Raw genomic sequence first — 21,904 nt, forward strand, 5'->3', positions numbered from 1 at the left:
CCCTCCCAGCTTCCCTCCTCCTCCTCCTTAGCTCTGCTGCCTTGTACATTGACATCACAAGGCAGAGAGAGGGAGAGCTCTGACTCTGTCTCATGTTCTTCCTATATCTGTGCTGAGCATTTGTGATTTTATACTAGGATCTGCATGTCACTACCATGTCACTAGCCCTCATCAAGGCATTCTTATAATCACTGCTTTTACCAGTCACCCTTTTTGCCTTGGCACTAAAGGGGGGCACTTCACCAAGCAGAAGGTAATCTGGATTTGTCTGTATTGCTGTGTTCAGTTCATGCATGGCTGTTCTGTTCTCTCAACAAGCAAGCCAGCATAAAGTGTCCTGTGAGCACCATGCCTGCTGGCATCCTCCATGGCACATGCCAGGATCCCCCTTCCTAGTCAGCTTCCTTATGTTGATCCCCTGGTATGGATTATCTGCTTTCAGTGGAAGTGTCAAGGCTTTCTAGTGATATGAATCACCAGCACCAGATGTGCCACTGGTCAGCTCTTCATATTTTTAGCACCAGCTTTTGGATTTGGGGCAGAGAAAGCAGTGGCTTGTGCAGGAGCTGCCTTTAATTACAGAGCTTGTTACCTGATGCAGATGGGCAGGTCATGCCTTGTCAGTTCCACTTGTGTTTACCTGGCACAGGGGCTGATCTCAGTAATAGGCTGCAGACCTCTTGGGGGATTTCTGATAAACAGTTAAAGTTCACTGCCTGGGTGGATTAGTTTTGTATTTTATTATTTTATTTCTCAGCCTTACCAGCTCTGGCCAGTGATCCTTGGAAATAGAAGGTTGTATTATTTTTATTTTAATTGCCAGTTAGAGCTTCAGCTGGCTTGGCACTACCTGTGCCACTGGTATGGCTGTGTATAGGGGCTGGGCTTATTAGGATGTAATGTGATGGATCTCAGCATGTCAATGCATTCTGGTAGGGTTGGTGAAGGGGAGCACTTGCTGCGCTGTAGAGGCGTGCACCTTGGCACACATCTAATACCCTGATGCTGGCACAGCTGCCAATACAGCCTCTATATAACAAAGGGACCCAAGCATGGAATCTGCCCAGATGGCTCCTGCACACACTGGCTGAATGAACACCATATGATGGAGACAAGTCATTAGCTTGGCCACTCTATTGAGCATTGCTGGTGGCTGTGTGCTAGGCAGCTGCTCATTCATCATATATAATATATTTTTCTGTCCTTCCTTATTTCTCCAGGAAAAGCAAGGAGTCGTTTGGTTTCCTTATCAGTTCCCAAAGTGGCTCTAGGAGGAGCTTGTCTGTGTTCTTCCTTCTTGCTGTATGGAGAGATGGTAACACAAGTCAGCAGCACCAAGTGTGGGAAGTGCTGGAGGAAACCCTGAAGTCAATGACAGGATACAGGACAGTGAATGTGGCTGCTGCGCTTTATTTCAGGAGCTCTTGCTGTGTTTTCTTGGAGCTAAGCCGGGAGATATAGGATTGTACGGGAGATTATTGCTGCTTGTTTCATTGTCTTTACTGAGGATGCATCGCAGGCTGCTACGCTGCTGCTGCTGTGGCTGCTATTGCTGCTTGGTTCTTCTGCTGCTCATCAGTGCAGGCGCAGCTACCAGGAACGGTAAGTAGCCCTGAGCTTCATTCTGGGAGCAATCTCTCCATGGGCTCCTTGGTGGAGCAGCTTTCTTGCTGGTTTTCTTTATATCTCAATACTTGCTCCAATATCTAGTCCTTACATGTCCTTCAATCTACCTCCTTTCCCTTTCAGCACATATATATCTATATATTTATTTACTCATTGCCTCTTGTTGCTCTCCTATCCTCACCTCTCTATTCCACTATTTGCTCTTTTTATTTAATTCTATACTTCTCTCCCTGGTTATTCCTCCCCTTGGATGTTACTCCTTCTCATATATATATATATATATATATATATATATATAATATCTTGTTGTCTCCTTGCTCCTTACTTCTATTTTCTCTTTTTTTTCTCCTTTCCCCTCTTGTCTCCTCTGCTTTCTCTATCCATTCTATCTCTCCTCTGTCTCTTTCTACTTTCCCCCTCTACCTCCACTTTCATCTGTTACTTCTTTCTCCCTTTTTCCCTATATCAATATAAATATATATTTATTATGCTCTATATCAATATATTTACCTATATTTTCTCTTTTCTACTCTTGTCCCCTCTGCTCTCCATTTTTCCAATTGAACTCCTGGTGTCTCTCTTTTTCTACCTATGCTTTTCAGTGTTACTTCTCTCCCTGGTTATTCCTCCCTTGGTGAAGGATGTTACTCCTTCTCATATATATATATATATATATATATATATATATATATATATATATAATATCTTGTTTTGCTCCTTGCTTCTTATTTCTCTTTTTTCTCTTTTTATTTCTTCCTCCTTTCCCCTCTCTCCTCAGTCTCCTCTCCAATGTAATCCCCTTGTCTCTCTCTACTCTCATTTTCTACCTATGCTTTTCACTGTTACTTCTCTCTCTATATATATTCAATGTATATTTCTATATATTCTCTATCTATTAGCTTCTTCTCTATTTTCCTGTTTCCCCTTCTTCTACTCTATTCTCCATTTTTTCCATTCTATCTTTGATGTCCCAGGTATATTCCCTGTACCCCCCTCTACTTTTCCCTTCTACCCTTACTTTCTATTACTCCTTATTTCTCTTTCCTTATTGCCCTCTTATCATGTAACAGTTTATCATATATAAACATCAGGCTTCTGTAATAAGCGTTGAAGAGTTTAGAATTGTAGACTAAACATAAAAGCTTGGAGAGTTCCTCGCAGCTTGCATATAATGACACATGTTTGATTTTCAAAGCTTTTCAGATAACAGTAATAGCCGGTCATTTACATATTTGTGGCAGAAATGTCATCAGAAAAATGTTGTGCATGACTGATAAAATATATTTTTGTATTGTAGCATAGATTGCTGGACAAGCATGGCACCAACAGCTTGGAAGTGACAGTTGAGTTGTGCCAGCCTGTGCCTATAGGAGTTTATTGTAAAGTCTGTGCCAGGAGGGCACTAGATAGTTATGTGTGCCAGTCTGGTATATAGGACGTGGCGGTGCTAGCAGTGAATGGTAATGTAGCTTTGTGCATAGTGATGGGATTGGGCAGCTTGTAGGGAAAGGGTATAGGCAAGCATGCTGGATCTTATGGTTCTTCAGCAGCTGGAGTACAATGTGTTCCTTTTATATATAATATCATATATAATACACACTAACACAGGCAAAATTATTAAATACATAACACAGCTAGTGACATGACTTTGGACTTTGTACAGCACTGCGTAATATGTTGACGCTATATAAATTCTGTTTTATAATATTAAAGTAAATTCTGCTACCATTTACCACCCATAAACATGCATTTGGCCAGTGTCTGATTTTACCTTTCCCCCCAGCAGACCCCAATGCACAGATTATGTTTGCAATGTAGTGTATGGTCCTCTCCAGTCCTCTCCTTTACATGGCGGTTGATTAAAGATTTGCCTGTAATGAGTCGGACTCATTCTTGCCAGGAAATAGCTGATACACAGAACAGCACTTTGCTAAACCGTATTACTAGCAGACACTATTATCTAAGTCGGAGTGGTTAGGGACTGTTTAATGACCTTAGTGGAGTCAGCAGTGCCATTAACCCAGAGTGCAAAGCACCAGATCTCTAGGAACTGAGTCCACATATCAGAGTCTGTTAAATTCACTCATTAACCTTTTTCTTGGGGTCTAATGGTCAACGAACTGTCCTTATTGAGGCTGTGCATTGGAGAAATGGAGCAGAAGCAAGAATAACCATATTATCTTATTATGGTGTCACAGATTAGAGAGCAGTGCTTGGTACAGGATTGTGGCTAAATGTTGTATTAAGTGACTGTGTCAAGTGACTGAGACCAACACTGGTTTATGTCAGCGCCTGCCAGATCCCCCTTTCTATGCTGTGAGCTGTGAGAGTTGGTTTTAAGGAGTCCATATCAGTCTCCCTTTATTTCCCTCTAGAATGGATGGTGTGGGGCAGTTTATTAAAAATTGCAAAAAACAAATATTGGATGATGTGGGGACAACTTAATAAAAATTGCAGCAAAGAAATGTTGAGAATAACTCGACCAATCAGGTTTCATTCTTCAAAAAGTCAATAACAGTTTACTTAATCTTCAGGATTCTTTATTGATATCTGCTCTTTGAATCCCTAAATTACTTACTGCCTAATCATTTATATTAAAAAGGGTTCTATTTATAAAGCTGTAAATCTGACATTCACCAAACATTCTGTGGTGGAGAATCAATCACTGCCTTTGAAAACACATGGACCTGAATCCCCTGCTTTATAAAAAAAATGATGTTTTATGATGTTCTAAATACATATATTAGAGTTTGATACATATGTATTTCCTAAATTATTAAACTATAAGTATCATTATTAGCCTGTTAGTTTTACAATGACAGCCAATAAGATTTAAAAATACCAGTCACATGGCTGAAAATTACAACCATTATACGTTTATTCAAGCGAGTTGAGCCTAAGGTCTGTTTGTCTCCCGTTGTGCATTGTATTTCCATGTGTTACATTTACTGTAAACAGCTATGGAATATGATGGCGCTATTCTAAAAAAACAATAAATCGAACCAGGAGGTTGCTTGTTTCTGTCTCCAGCTCCAATTAGTCCATTGATCAGCCCCAATGTCTCATCCTGGTCCTATCCCTGCCCTGGGTGTATATTACACCGTTACCCCCTACTCGTGCACCCTCCAACACACAGAACACTTTGCTTAACAAACACTGTTAATTAAACCCATATTTCTTACTTTCATTCATGACAGCAGATATTCACAATATTGCTGCTGCTACAGCAAGCTGTATGCATATTTTATGGGCATATTCTTTTCATTTCCAATTGACCTGGTTTTGCTGTAATAAAAAATCTGTACATTTAGAAATTCACGCTGAGAGCCAGGGATGCTATTTCCCCTTCCATGGGGAATCTATTAGGGAACTGGATGTAAAAGCAGAAAGTTATATTGGTAATAAGGGGAACCGTGTGTGTATAGCACCTTGCTAAGGCTCTGATAACCATACCAGCTCACAATCTGATTGTAAAATCTCTGTATGGAATATATGGCAGATGATTACTTATGTTATGTAGGTCCTCATATTACATAGTTTTGGTAAATCATGGGTCATGGAGGACAAGATTGGACAACAGAGAAAGCGTTGTCTTTGCAGAAATTAGTTTTTTGTCCCCCGTGAGCCTGACAGTAACCTCAAGGTAGCATCAAGGGGGAGTGCTGTGCGCTCCACTTTTTGCTGCCTCTTTTAGGGCAGGTTATATGGGGACGGAACATTCCTTCTTCCTAAAGTTCAATTTCCTCCATGCTGTTCTTCTCTTGCTTGGGTTTGTACCAACATGGAAAATGTGGACCATGACAGGCTGCAGACAGCTTTGTGAACAACTTCTAATTACTCTATGCAACAACTTCGCTATTTGAATTCCATTATTTCTTCCTTTTTTAATCTTCACAAAGCTGACAATGTCCAATCCTAAATGATTCAGCAATAACTTAACTATTCACGCTGAGAATGAAATTGCTGAAATGCCTTTTACTGCTGTAGAAAAGTAATCATTGGTGAAATGTTGGTGGATTTGGCATGTTTTGTTTAAATTCCCACCATAGTGAAAAAAAGATGGATCAATCCAGGGACTCCGGAGACTGAACTGTACCTGGGCACTGGAGATAATTATTCAAAATGGCAATTTGTAGAGTAAATGTGGCTTTATAGTATAAAATCTGTCTGGAGGCTGCTAAGGCATTAATAACTCCAACTCAAACAGATCTTTTATTGGTCACATGTTTCCCGTAGAGCACTTCTGTCTATAGATTATTTTGAGCATCTCATGGAGAATAAAACTGATATCAGAATTTAACACGTCATGAACGGATACTAAAATATAATACCTTAGGAAACAGGAAATTATTTGATTATTAGTATTATTTCACTTTTCTGGAATTTTTATAATGTAAAGTAATGGGAGTTACGCTGTAAAATTGTTTAAAAATTGAGGTAAATCACATTTCAATGGCAGGCCCTCAATCCCATTAGATAACAGCTGTTTGGGGTAAGGGTCAATAGGATGGTGTAGAGAGAGACGGTGTGGTGGGAGTGCCATTTATCTGCTCCTCGAGGGCAGTCACATCACTTGTACATTTTGTCTGCCCCCCAATGGGCACTTTGGGTATTAATAAACAGGATTTATATAGCGTAAACATATTACGCAGCGCTGTACATTAAATAAGGGTTGCAAATGACAGACAGATACAGACAATGACACAGGAGGAGGAGAGGACCCTGCCCAGAAGAACTTACAATCTAGAATTCTTAACTTATGAATAACATGCTGTTCCCTACTGGAAGGTATGCTTAGATGGCCCTAAAGGGTTAGTTACAGAACATAGATGCAGTATTATATTATTTACAATTCCCTTCTTGCGTGTCAAAGCCCTCTTCATTTCTGGATGTGTAAAAGTACTCTGTGCTGCCCCAGCTCCTCCACTCCTATCCTCACTTCCATTAACAACCTTATAATCAGCTGCTAGGTGATAAGCAAAGGGGGATTCTATAGTGTTACTTGAATGACAGCTCTTAGAACCTTGCTGTAAGCCAGCAAGAATGCAACTACATGCACAATATCAACCACCCCTATGCATTTGAATGGGTGCACAGTTGGGCATATGGTGAAACATTGTGGTTTAACAAAAAGTCATGCGGGTCTGCTAACATTACAACAAAATCAGGGCTGCACAATGGGGGCTTTTATTGGTAAACTAGATTTAATCTGGTGATGGGTTTGGAGACAGGGTCTCTTACAGTGGCCGGGATCTGTTAAAGCTCTCCAAGGCTGGAGTGGATACACTTTTATCAGTGAAGTTGGGTGATCCACCAAACCTGGAATGGATTTCTTCGAAGTCATTTGTTAATTGCTAGCAATTGTTTTGAATCCTGGGCTAGATCCATTCCAGGTTTGCTGGATCACCCAGCTTGACTGATGAAAGTGTATCCTCTCCAGCCTTGGTGAGCTTTAATAAATCAGGCCAAGTATACTTGCCATGCCTGTTACATACTTTACTAAGTAGCCTGTGATTTTAATCCACCCTCCTCTGTGGGATAAGATAAGAGAAAGAAATTGTTTGATGGTTGACCAAATGGGCTGCAGGTCTGATCAATGGCTGGTCATTTTGTCTGGATAAAGAGTGGCCCTTATTTGAGCCAAAACAGACCCTCCTGTTCATTGACTCAGCAAAGGCTTATCATGTAAAGTCAGGGCAGGGGGCACAGGGTATCATTTTAGTGCCTAGCCACTTAAAAGTGTCACTTAATAAGATTACATTGCTCTCAGCAGTGATCTGGAGACTGCAAAGTGTCCAGATGTGATCATGGCTGGTGCAAATCTAGCTGCTGCGAGGGAAGGAAGCCTTATTAAGTTGTGGTGTCTGTTTAATTTACATCACGGGTTCCAATTAAACCGAGAATCATTCCATTCAAACCGCAGGTTTAGTGGTTGACATTTCACTGCATTAACATTTAAATCAGTTCCTCCCCAGACAAGAACAAAAATGGTATTGGGTAAGAAGAAGGAGGGAAAAAAAACAGAACAGGCAATTAAAGTCCCAATTACACAAGATTTTGTGATTTCACTTTTTTTTTTCTTTTTCCATGCAGATAAATGTGGTGATACTATAAAAATAAAGGAACCCAGCTATCTGGTCTCACCTGGATATCCTGCAACCTACTACCCATCCCAGAGATGTGAGTGGATCATACAAGCCCCTGAAAAGTATCAGAGGATCCTGATCAACTTCAACCCACACTTTGACTTAGAAGACAGGGAGTGCAAGTAAGTAGAATGAGAATGGCAAGGTCTGGGCGCCATCTGCTGGTCACCACAAGCAACTGATGGGAGCAATCCCTACAGTTTATTGATTATTAAAGAGCATCATGTGTGCGCCATTTAATGATCAATGGGGAATTGGAGTCTATGTCAGAACATTTGTTCAAGGCCAGGATACTGAATCAAAATGTTCTGTTATCTGGAAGTGAAGTGTGTTAAAATTATCCATCTTACCAATGCATTGCTTTTTATCTAATACATATGCTTGTTTCAATTCATACCTAAAAAAAAAAAAAACTCTTCAGCAGAAGTGAAGGCCTTAATAGCTTGACATATGCCTCTTGAATATATGCTTCTATGTGCCTTGGCTTTGCAGAGCATGTCAGTGTTGTAATGTCTGTTCCATTTTGTAGCCGGAGCCTCAGGCTCTGCTCTCATTTGCTTGCTGTAAATAATGCATATGTATGTACATATTAAGCTCTTCCTTTGAGAGGCTTTATCACCGCCTGTGCTGAATGCACATGCAGCTATTTCTGGGCTGCTTAGACTGGGATGCTTAGCCGGGCTGTGGGAGATGTTTGCATTGAAGCCATGTAATTAAATGGAAGGAAATTAACCAATCAGAAATCAGATAATGACTGATCTGCTACAATTTAATAAAAGCTGATTGTTTTGGGATATTATCATCATTAGGCAGATCCTAAAAGGACAGGTTCACTTTATAAGAGAACCTAACCTATTGAAATCTAATTCTTTCCCCTCTTCCCAAATTAGGTCCCTTTATACCTCCCATGGTCTTTTAACCTGGGTGCAGAATTCTCTATATTGCCCTGGGCAGCAGCTTCATATAGACTTAAATAGAGCCTTTCTCCTGTCACTGTCAGGTCAGGCACCTTGGTGGGTGGGGGGCAGAATAGAATAGTGAGGGGGTTTATATATTAAATGCTAGCAAAGTACTTTTCTTGCCTACATCTGCTAGGATTGCCTACATCAATCTGGATCTGCACTGGAAAAAAAATCTGATTGGCTGCTGTAGTAAACCTAATTGATAACCCAATGTAATAAATAAAAATGGTTTGGAATAACCCATCACAACAATCATGAGCTTGGAATAATTTAACAATAAAGCTGATCCCTGATTGGCTTACATGCGTCATTGTACAATATTGCCCTTATGAATCTTAATCTTACATAAGCGATTATGTAAGAAGCTACTCCATATAATCCATTCTGATTGACTCATCGCTGGCTCAGCTCTGCCATCTGTTCTTAAACGTGGATATGGTGTTGATTGCGGTGTCTCTGCGATGCTGGACTGTGTTTTGTCTGCAGTGATATGGATTACGTTTTAGTCTTGTGCGTAGCAGTTTATAATGACTATGGGATTTTGATCAAGAGCATCACTGAAAATGTTCATGTTAGTAAATCAGGCCCATGGAATAAAATGTCTCTCATTGAACAAACAAATGTTTTTATAAAGTGTAGCTAAAATAGAGGTAACCTTTATACAAAAAAAATTGATGTGGTTCCGCTAAGAAACCAAAGAAAAACCAATGATTAATATTCTTGTACAGGAGTCAAAAGTTCCACTGAGAATATATAATGAATGTCCAACTGTGAAGTATGTTGGTGTAGTGGATAGTAACTGCTGCTTATGCCGGTAAACAATGTGATTTAGCATTTTTTTCTTTCAAAACAGCAGAAATCGATATCTTCCAGCTGGACTGTGTTGTACTAAGTTTTTATAATCCTTTGTTTCCCAAATAGGGACATAAGACATCTCTCTGCTCGGGATCACTGGGTCAGCCACTGTATTGTCTGTCCTCTTGTAACTCCATCTATAAAACATAAACTGATGATTTGTGTCAGAGACACATTTGGGAATCCCTCTTATAAATTCTATAAGTGTTATTGTTCTGCAGGCACGGCCAAAAGGAGATGTCAGATTTTTTCGGTCATAGGAATCGCTGTCCTAATTTATGTTGAGCAGTGACTGTTTCTGCCCTTAGAATTGTTGGATAGGACTAGGGGTGAATAGAATGAGCAAATGTTGGATTCTGTGCACTTTACTGACCAGTCCCTCACCGAGCATCATTTAGGCCTTCAATCCGATCAGGTGATCATTGGAGTTTCCTACACATGTACTCCATTGCCTTTAAAGTTGGCTCACTTGAGGTGGACCATAAAAAATCATTATTGGATTAAATCTGGTTGGATGTGGTAGACAAAAACCAACTGGATCTGGAAATTCTGAGTCTGAATTTCTATTCTTTTAATGAGCCCTACTATACCTGTCAATGACAAGCCAATTGGGCCACCAGATGGAGAGAGCTGTCATTGTCTGGTGACCTACTATCCCTATCAATAACAGGTATAGTAAATTTACATATATCAGATTGGAGGTCCAATTGCTCAGATTCTGATTGGTCTATGTCCCTCCTCCAGTCTTTGACTGGACAGTCAAAAGAGAAGCAGCAGACTGATGAGCTCCTCTCTCTACCACTCTACTTACCCTGCTTGCATTTAAACAATACATATACTGCATTATTTTGTGTCTCTTATATCAGCCTTGGGATCAGCTAATATTTTGTAAGGACGCTGGCATTTTTAGCTGGTAATTTAGCTTGTAAATATCTACAGGATTCTAGAACTAGTTCTCTTGTTTTTTTCCGGTTGCTGCTACTGAGATCCGGAAATGTTGGCTTGGCCTCCCATCATTAATATTTTCTATAGAGTTGGTTTTGCAGAGCTTTCAGTTGCGCGGTAATTGATGAGAATGTAAAATGATGGGTGTAACCATACAGAAAAGAAGCATTCATTGTTGTGTACAAGTGCCATGCGTCACCGAGCAGATCGTATACAAATGGAATACAAGCTCAAGGACGCAGGCATTCAGGCTTTCGGAAGCTCGCTGGTGCGCAGAAGAGAGGCATGTGGTTTTTGGAAACTGGAGGAAATTCCATTCTGAATTTTTACTAGTCTTTTAATTGGTTCCCAATGTTTAGTGCATAAGAACGTCATCTGCCGTGAGACCCATTTAGCCATAAAATAAATATGTGCCTCATAAAATGGTAATATTAATGAAGGCTGCTATGTTTATTCTCAACTGGCTTTAGGCAAGGAAACCTTTGACTTTCTACAGAACCTTTCATTTCAGCCACCTTTCTATATTTCCAAAAAATGGGTGCATAGGGGTTTTGGTCTGGGGCTTCTTCTAGAACTTGGCTTTACCATTTATAAGAGCAGAGATTCATTGAATCAAACGTTCCCCCTTTGTACATATACTACACCTGCTCTTAAACGATTCTGATCTGTTATATAACTTAAGGCAACTTTGGTAATGTTCCTAGGTTATAAGTGATGGCAATATTGTGAAGCAGTGTTGCTCAACTGGGGTTCCATGGAACCCTGGGATTCCTTCATAGCTTGCTAGGGGTTCCTTGAGAACAATGTGCCTCCCAGGTCAGTTTAAGTATGCCAATTATTTGTTTGGTTATCTATAATGGTTAAATTCTTTTTACTGGCCACCAATGTAAGAGGAATTCTTGCTGCTGACCCCCACACTAATATTCTCTTAGCTGTGGATAAAGTAATTATAGAAGGAGTTTCCTGAAGACCTTAAAGTTATTTGATGGGTTCCCCGAAGTTAGGAACAATGTGCGACTTTTAGAAGTTGAATTGTAGCAGTGAAAAGTGTTGCCCGTTGTGTACCACTGTGGGCACGTGATTGGTTCATTTGGGGAATACAAGCAATTTATATTGGCTTGTAATTTAATGGGGCTTCCTTGCACAAATATAGGTAGAATTTAAGATATACTGTGTATATATATATATATATATATATATACATTTTTCAAAAACATTCTATAGGTCTGTTGTCTTAATACAGACCCTCTACACTAGTTACATATTACCTTTTGCTTGAGGCAGCACATTTAGTAGGACAAACAATTCAGAGAGTGAAATACCTGAGTTTATAATTAACTTTTCAATGCTGGCCCATGGTGTAGTGTGACCTAAGTCTGATGTCCTTGTACATACAAAGAAAAAAAAATCCTATTTTAGAGGGGTCACCATCTAACTTGGAAGTCATAGAGATTAGATTGCAAGGTTGGGAAGGTGACCATACATGTATTGATTTGTGATTGATCCAGGTATGAGAGACACAAACAAGATCATCAATTAACATATCAGTTGATACAACACATGTATCCTTATCATTGATTGAAAGCTCAAATGAATGATCTGGGGTTTACAATTCTTTTTCAGTATGATCATTTTAGTTGCATTGAATGATTGAATAAATACCTATTACCTCCAGGTATGAAGGAGCAGAGAACTTTCTCTTTGTGCCACTTGCCGGGGTTTGGGTATTGGTGGCCACAATTGGAGACAATCAGATCTGTACTATTATAGTAAAACGAAATATGTTTCCGGGGGTAAGATGGGCATTGAAGTGATCATGTTACTTTGCCCAGCATGAGCACAGCACAAGTTCCCAATAATCCACCAATTTGCTGTGATGTATTATAAACTTTATGAAATATTAGAAATCCCTAGTGAAATTTGATGATTAAATTACACTTTACAAAAACAGGACATGGGACCCCTTGGTCTATGGCTGCTCTAAGTTAACATATGTCATATAGTGGCCCTGCCTGACTTTTTATCGGTGATTTCACTGTCTAGGTTCTGTTTTTGCTGCAGATTCTTGTGATTCACAGCTCTGCAGGCGCACTTTCCACCATAAGACCTGTCTGCTTTTACTGCTGTGTGAGCCAACAGCTGCCAGTAATGAGTCTGAACCTTAATCTTAAGAAAACTTTCATCACTATCACTGACACTAAGCAAACAATGTACAAAGTGATGTCATGAAGGAGATAACAGAGCATTTTACTATCCCAGATACAGAAAGTGGACAGGAGTTTGTTGCTCCTGTGCAGGCGCTTCAGCTGGCAGATAAGGTGATGCTGGCCATGTTCCATCTATCTACAGAAGTTATGAGATAGACATGGGGAATGTTACTGTATCTTGTGGGATTACTTTCAGCCTGAGCTATTCCAGGGTTAATCATTAAAATAGCCCAGGGGAAAAATGATGTAAAATCCCAGCTGCATAGCGGAGGTGATTGAGTACAATTGTAGGCTATGGGGTCATTAAAACTAAATTACATTTTTGTGATAATTATGAGCAGAGGTTCATTTGTGCAAAAACTAAAGGGCCAGTTAACCTAAAGCACAATTTGGTTTTATAGAAGAACTCCTAATAATAACACAGACATGGTGAAATGCCAGAAGATATTAAAAACTTAAGGCGTGCAGGATGAAGTTAGTAAAGTAAAGCTATTTTCTTAAGCTGGAGGCTAAATAATAATTCCCTTTAAGGGAGCCTTTCTGCAGATTTATACTAAACTTTTTTTTTTTTTCAAAAATATGTGACAGCATGTCCCTATTGTTAGATGAAATCCCATTGTACTCAATGGCTGTTACTATTAGGGGATCTACAATTGGGGATTTGCAGTTTTCCATGCGCAGGTTGGGGCAAGAAGGTAACCTAGCTGTAAAGATTAACCAGAGAAAGTCCAACCTGGGGCTGCTGCCTGGCAGAGCTTTGTAAATCTCATGTTGTAATACAAATTATTTGATGAGTAAAACAGATTCTATATATTCATGTATTTAGCTGTTGGATAACCCTTAATCACTGATCTCAATCACCCATATTACATCAAATACTGGGAGAGACAGTGTAAATGATATTATTATTATTAATATTATTAATAAACAGGATTTATATAGCGCCAACATATTACGCAGCACTGTACAATAAATTGGGGTTGCAAATGACAGATGGATACAGACGGTGACACAGGAAGGGAGGACCCTGCCCCGAAGAGCTTACAATCTAGTAGGTTGGGGAAGTAACACACAATAGGATGGGAGATATGTAGTGATGGGAAGTAGTGAGGGTTTTAAAAGGCAGAAGAAGACGGGTAGGCAAGTTTGAAAACCTGGGTTTTGAGTGCTCTTTTAAATGAGCTGAAAGTAGGAGCATGCCATTCCAGAGAATGTGATATACAAACCCAAGAACTAAAAAGTAATATATTGTAATAAAAACAAAAAGAGGATGGCATGTTGTTAAAATCCAGTGAGCAGGCTAGAGGAAATCCATGGATCTCTCCATATTTACAGTGAGGAAGTTAGTATAACCACCCTAGGACAGGAAATTAGGATGACTATGCTATCTTTGCAGGATTATCAGGTAAAAGAAGCAAAATACCCTGCAAAAAGCGAACCAATGTGTCTACCACATCTAAGAATAGGTAAACACAAACTCTTACATTTTATTTTTTTTACATTGTTTAACATATCCCCATAGTGCTGCCTATAGGAAGCCCAGCCTAACCATAGCAATATGATGAAGCTCAAGAATGTAGGGGGAAAGAAGCCCTACCTTGGCTTACACGACATTTATCCATGTAGTGAAAGAAGCAGTTGTGGAATTTTTATTTATCCATTAAAAACCCTTTAAAGTGACTTTTATTATTTGGAAAGCAGATGTGGTTTGCTTTTCGGGACCCCCACTGATCAAAAGACAAACAGTATAAGCAAAGAAGCTGCGATGAGTTTAGCTGCAAAATTCTAAGTATTATACCAAGTACAAATTGAGAGAAAAAAGTTCCTGTACATAATGCATCAATTTATATTAGTCCGACTGTATACATATTATCTACCAACATGTGACAATGTCTGATCCTATGACTGGACATTGCGGACACCTAAATATCATTTAGTATGACCTATGCATGAACTATCCCAGACAGAACTACAATAGCAGCATTTTGCTCAGTGCATGCTTCCTTATGGAGATTTATTGCTGGCCTGTCCTACATCACAATCCTGTAGGATGTCTCCATTAACCATTTGCTGTACATTGTGTAAACACAAGGCTATAAACTATCATTTCTATTCCTGTTTAAAGAAATCTTGTATAATCTGAGCATATATATCTTAATCATTTGCTTTGCTGAGTGCTATAAAAGTGATATTTATTGGAGCAATAAACAAGAATGCCACTCATGCAATGCTGTAAGTTCATAAAGCGAGCTGTTTCTTGGCAAAGTGCAGTCGGTTAGAATGTCTTGTGACAAATGTCATTGGAAGAAGAGGTGCATGGTGACTTTGAGGTCAGATGTCATTATCTGAGGAGCTGTAAAATTTCACAGACATAGCATTGTGCATAGATAATGTGCAGGCTAGTTTTAAGTACAGAGCTACATCATCCGGTACATCAGCTTGTGATTTCCGTATATATATATATATATATATATATATATATATATATACACTTTAAAAACAATTTTTTTTATATATATTGTTTGCTAGTAATATTATTAAGTCAACCTATTTATATTGTACCCCCAAGGTTCATTTGGGGGAGGCAAGTAAAGTTAGATAAACCCATGGCCTCTAGGCAAGGCTGACATCATCCTCCTTCCGGTAAGATATCAGAGAATGTTGAGTAGCCACTTCTAGCAAGGCGATGATCCTACACTGTTCTGAGTTTTCTCAGGAGATATGGTGGACTCATAATTCACCAGAATATTGTTGGAAGGTGGATGACATCACCCCCTGTTTTACAGAAGTCAGGGAAAGATAAATATATTATCTATATTTTGCCTCCACTGGTTCCTCTTGCAGCGTTCATGAAAAGGTGAGGAGGCCAGGTTGAACAAGAGGTCCTTGCTGAAAGTGCAAAATGTGCTTTGCTTGGTCATATTTAGGGAAAGGAGACATTAAATCAAATTTATAGAAAAGAATAACCCTTATATAATCCCCAGTGATGAGCTATGGCGTGTAGCTACCCAGACAAATTTCTAGTCAACCTTAATAGTCAGCTATGGATGACTCCCTGATGAATCATGTTTTTTGCCTAGACAAAGACCTTCAATGTATGTTGTCCAACACCTAAAAAACTAACTTCCAGGTGCTACCTATCTAAAATTCCCATCATGCGTCGTCACACCAGTCATTGCACTACCTGGGTTGAACCTGCTTCTAAAAATCTCCAGATAGGGAATGCAGATGTATTAGAAAGCTCAGTGACTCACAATGATAAAAAACAGATCATGCACTATTTACAAAGCCTAATACCTGAAATATTAACAGCCTCATAAAGAAGATAAGTATTTTTTCCTGGCAAATTGTTCGGCAGATCGAGCAAATAAACAATATTTCTTAGCACTCGTATATATGTAAGTATATTCTCTGAGACAGATTGCAGTTGTGTTGTACAGTACAGATTTTACATTGATAATCTCTCTCCAAGCGTGTCATGTGAGGATTGTTCTATGTCATATGGCGGCAGATTATACTTACCTGGTCAGCGTCCTGACTGCCATCTTGTCTCATGTTAATAAAACTCTCTTTCCAAACCATAAACTCGGCAGCGGTATGGGCTCTTATTGCAGAGCTTCAGTCGAGGGCAGGCAGGTTTTATGGCGCTTGCTAAATTTAGCGCAATATAATTCACACTTTCGGCAGCAGCTGACGCCGCATCTGATGAAGTAGAGAAAAATACATTGTATTTCTGTTTGATGTGCAGACAATACACGCTTGCACTTAGATACTCTGTGTTTTATCTGCCAGAAAACCATTTAAGACTTTTTTTTTCTGCTTCAAAACTTCTCAGTTTATCTTGAAAGCGTTGATGTACTTTGTAGCTAAAATCACGACGGAAAATTATTTCTGGGCAATTACATTCACGGCTTCTGAATTAACACAAATTTAATAGAGAGCAGGAGGAAAGAGGTGACGCATACAGCAACAGAAGGTACTAAAACGTCCTTTTGCCGATGTTTGTAAGAATTGCCTGGACGGCTAAGGCTTCTTTTGAAGGTGCGGGCTAAAATCACAAAGTTCGCCACTCTTGGGTGCCCTTTTATGAGTTTGCATTGATTATGTAGTTGTAATGGGTAATGGCTTGGGTCCTGGACACAGCATATAGCTTCTGGCTTCCGCTGAGTAGCCAGTTGTTTCCACTGACTTTAATGGGGATGGCTTCCAACAGCAATGAGCTGCCATTGAATCTGGTTAAGTGCGGTTGTGTGCGGTTGACTGGACTGTAAAAGATTATAAACCATCTCCAGTCTTCTAGCAACAATTGCAATCAACTGTGTCCAGGAACCGCCCCTCAAACCACCACTACCGCAACCCAAATGTAAGGGCGTGCTCGGAATGGTTTCCAATTGATCCAATACGGCCACATGTCTTGTATTAGGCGCACGTCTGAAATTAAGCTTAAGTTCCTCTCCATAGAAAAGGCTCCACATAACTGAACAGTTGCATGTTTTTTCTAAAATGCAAGCACTGTAAATACCTTTAACGTTCTATAAGCCTTTTGCAGTTCCTAGACAGAATGGAAATGGCAGCACAAGTAGCCATTCATTTGTGCTTTGATTCTTGTATACTAACTGTAATCATGATAATTAGAAGAACGGGTAGAGAACCAGGGAGGCTGGGATAGAGACCCATAGGTGTTACATAACCTAAACATTTTTTCTTTAAATCTAAATTTCATCTTTAATTGTATCAGACACAATTTCCCTTAACTACAGTAATGGTAATTATGGACAGTTTTCTCATGAGAGTTCCGACCTTATCAATATTAATTTACGGCACAAACCTTTAAGCATCCAAGCCATGAAAACAGGGACCAGAGTGACAGTAATTGGATTTAAAACTCCTTGTAAAACTTATGGATTTCTCTATATAGGAACAGACTCTCTCAGGCTGGAAACCATCTATCTATCCCCTCTGGCAATGCCTGTAAATTCACAATCACACTCCATAACTATACATACTGTTTTACCTTGTATGCAATATCGGAGGTATAGTGACAAATGACTCATTATAAATTGCAATCAATTTTAATTAACCCAAAGTGTTTTCTTTTCCATTAATCATTTCTGACTATACGCACATACAAACATCTGGTTGTAGCATAAACAGCTTCTGCTTGCATTTCTCCTTGTGTAAATCCATCGCCTTTATAACAGAAATTCAGCAACAAGCACAAGCAGATCTGTAGGACTAGTGATATGAACTCACAGAGTTTTCATAAAAAACTAGAGAAATACTTAAAGTTTAGCTAAGAATAAAAATGTCAATAATGAAAACATATTCATGTGTTAAGGAAATATACTGATTATGCTTCCTAATTATTTTGCCCAGACATACACTTCGGTTGAAGTTAGCAAACTGGTGGAGTTTTTCAATTGACCCTCGTAGGCAACCTTATTCCTTGTAATGTTGCATTATAAATTGCATTCTATTTTATCTACTTTGACTGATACACGGTTGATCCTTGCATAGTCTGTACTCTGTACTTTGTAAATATTATAGAGGCACTTCATCCATTGAAGGATCCATGCTGCTTTTTGAGTGAGCTGTCATGGCTTTTGACTCAAACAGAATCTTTCAAGAATGAAAAGCATGCAAAATACATGTAAACGCAACCTGGGATAACGCAAGAGGTCTGATGTGAACTTCCACTTACATAACTAGAAAGAATTCAGTAGCTTTTGGTGCCTAGACATTCCTTTTCCCTTTTTGCACCATTGACCTTCTTCAGGACACACTGCCATGCAGCTTTTAAAGAAAGGTCAAAAGAAAATAAAAGTGGCCCAGAACAAAATCAGTGAAAACCTCTGTTGTTGCTTTCAAAAATGATTGATACATAGATCATGGAGCTGTCAAGTCAAGAGCCTGTGGGCCAGTGGGCTTGCAAGTGAGCTTTTGTGGCCTGAGGCAGGTTGAGGTCTTTCACTCCATTCATTGTTGTATTATTCAGGCATAGACAATAGTCCTAATGTATGGAAGTATATGAATGGGGAACTATCTGCATTTCCTTTAGCATCCAATCAAATTCTGCACTTCATTAACTATTATAAACTGTATAATTGACAGATATAATCAACTACTAATGGAAACACTTCCTTTGCACTACTAGAATTGTCTCCTTGGGCACTGTTGGGGTTTTTTTTGTAGGCAGCCCTGAATGTAGAATTGTCTATCTATTAAAGTGCTCATTAGGAAGCTTTGACCGCTCATTTTTGGTTGGGTCACCTTCAACAGAACTGACCATGCTTAGTCTCTTGCTCAAATATAACTACATTACTAGTACACAAAATACAAGAAAACATTACCCAAAAATAAAAAAATAATTTATAAGCTGGAGTTCTTCTGTAGATGTATGCTCGTTACATCTTTCTGTTATATGACTGGACTCTTGGAAGTTGCTGCCCTTCTAAAGCCTTGTACAGATGTGGGTTTTTCGCACATGAGATGATCGCTTGTGAATGTTTCAGGTGACAATCTACATTAGTACAGCTGTTGTCTGACAGTTTAGTGATCCTTCAAGTAATGGCTCATCTCCTGCTTGTTCTTCACCTTCCCCTCTCCATAGAACAGAGCATTACTATCTGTAGAGTGTTTATGGCCACAGAAACATAGGGAGTGTCTATGGATGGCTCAGTTTATGCAGCCTGTAATGGTTTGTTTTGTTCCAATGAGCACTTAGCGAGCCAAAATTTGATATGAATTAGTGCCTTTTCTACTAAACAATGCTACTATATACAGTATATGGCATCGTTTTTTTTTACTATACTCTGTCTAATGCGCAGTTCGCTAAAGCTCGCACAATACTTTGCAGAAGATAAATGTAAAAGTAAACAGTGGCATTGATTTATCTGATCTGCATTAAATCGTCAGTATTAAACACAATCCACTAAATTGAAGGGTAGCAATGATTCAACACTAAAACACGACAAAGGCTATAATTTTCCCACTCTATATTCAAAAAAAAGCAGGGAAAAGCCTCTTGTACAACTTCAGGAATGAAACCATAATAAAGAGATGCATTTGGAATCCACTGTATTATATGTCACTTGTGAATGAGTTATTTCCCTAGGCTTCGGTTTGACAATTTCCGCACGTGAAACCGCCCTTTTATTATTTTCTATTTGGCTTGACTTGGCATGTCATTTTTTATTTGTTTGTTTGCTGTCGTTAAGTGGTTTTTGCCTAGTGATTTATCAGTCATAATCATTTAATTGTGGTTTGAAAAGTACAACCTTGCAAATGCACGGGGACTTGGCAAGATATGAATGCAATGCGAGTGCATGTAATATCTGATTATACAAAGCAGCAGAAAGGCAAATTGTTGGGTATTCATCATTTAGAATCAATGAGGGATTTTTTTGTCTGTGTGTTTTATTTTGTTAAGATTGCTGTTTAAATCACCGTTCCCTGGCAAGCTCAGTTTTTCTTCCTCGTCTGTTTGTTTTTCCCATGCTAACTGGTAGAACATAATTAGTAAGACTTGGGGTTGGACACTGCCTTTGGATCTGTCTTGTCATGTGTTTGTTCTATTAGAATGAAGTCTGGTCATTTTATATGTAAATCAGTGTGCCAGGATGTTGAATTTTAATCTTTTAAAGGGTCAGTTCACTTAACGTATGAGGCACCAGAAACACCAGTCATTTTTACAGAGTGCTTTGTATCTGTTCAAGGTATTTGGTATTGCATTGGCATTCCTTAACCTCAACTTCAATCAAAACATTGTCTTTGTTTTGAAAAGAAGCGAAAAGTTTGATCCTCTATCAATTTAATGGCTTTTTCTCCCAAAAGAAAACATCCACTTTCTGTCTAGGTAACAGACAGGAAATGATTCACAATCCCTCTTGCCAAAAACTGTTCTAGGTAACCCCCAGCTCGCCTTGCCCGCTGTGTTTCTCCATCTTCTTAATAGAAGTAGAGCCTAATACACATAAAAAGATCTGCTGCCAAATTTTTTGCTTAACTGGTATATTGGATTCACCAACTCCTTATCCCTCTCTCAGTTTAGGTGTCAAAGTTGGGGGTATAGATGAGGTCATGATGACTCCACATAGTGTTTTTAAACTTTCTACTCCAGAGGAAACCCTCCAGGACTTCTGGAACAATCAAAAGATATTAAAAAGAATGCCCTATTTATTGCTGGCCATTGAGAAAAATGCCCCCATTAAGTGGTGGTGAGAATACCACCTTTACAGACAGATCCGTGGCATCATGCCACTGATTTTGCCAAGCAGTACTGGACCCAGAACTAGGTAGGCATTGTCAGATAGGAGGTCAATCGGGAACATCTCAAGGATCCCCTTGTAACCTTAAAAGGAACCCTAGATGCGAATGGCTGCTCCAACAGAGAAGAACTCCCAATCAGATTTGCTTGATTGTTTGTACATTTTTTGTATTCTCATCCGAAGTTTATCAACATATCCAATCATGCTACATCTAATTGAAAATCTGTTGCTTATTATCAGCCTACTGAAAAACTTCAGATTCCTGGACAATCTCATCATTCTATTGGATACGTGATCAGATTAGAAGCAAAAATCATCCCCTGTGTACTAACTTTTACACATGGCTGAGCCAAAGCTAAAGTATATATATAGCACTCTGCAGGACACTTGTCAGAACATAACCTAAGGGTGATGGTGCCATGACAGTCCTTGATTTATGCTTTGGATTGCCTCAGGTATTTTTAACTTTACTTGCCCTTTAAGTCTAAAGCAGTGTAAATACAAAGACAATGTACTATACCGCCTAGAACAGAGAAGCACGAAACAGCATGAGCTAATGCAGCATGCAAGTCATACTGTCATTAAACAACAAGCTACATTGCCTTCAAAAGGGTTATAAATCAGATAGGATAGCGCCACTAATCTCTACAAGTCCATATAAAGGTAGATTTCTTTTTCCAATCGCTCTTGTAATGACCTATTTGAATGAGATTAAAAGGCAGTTAGACAAAGGACACCAGCTAGCTTTATAGCAGGACCATGTCTCTAATGTTGCTTAATGTTGGTTAGTACTATTTCCTTCAGGTCCCTCCTCTGTAAACACTACACAGGGTAATGAAAGAAAATGTTCAATAAACACACATCTAGCATGTTTCCCTAAAGCACAGGACTGGAGG

The 21,904-nt window shown here is 39.1% G+C and overlaps 1 protein-coding gene across 1 annotated transcript in view; it reads left to right on the forward strand.

Moving 5' to 3' along the window:
• Positions 1-837: 837 nt before the first annotated feature.
• Positions 838-21,904, forward strand: part of NRP1 (neuropilin 1) — a 121,388-nt gene continuing 100,321 nt past the window's right edge. The window contains 2 exon segments of the mRNA XM_072412653.1: positions 838-1,602; positions 7,720-7,894. Coding sequence (XP_072268754.1) covers positions 1,509-1,602; positions 7,720-7,894 — 269 coding nt within the window. The 5' untranslated portion in view covers positions 838-1,508.

This window comes from Pyxicephalus adspersus, chromosome 5 (genome assembly GCF_032062135.1).
Source record: "Pyxicephalus adspersus chromosome 5, UCB_Pads_2.0, whole genome shotgun sequence".
NCBI lineage: Eukaryota > Metazoa > Chordata > Amphibia > Anura > Pyxicephalidae > Pyxicephalus > Pyxicephalus adspersus.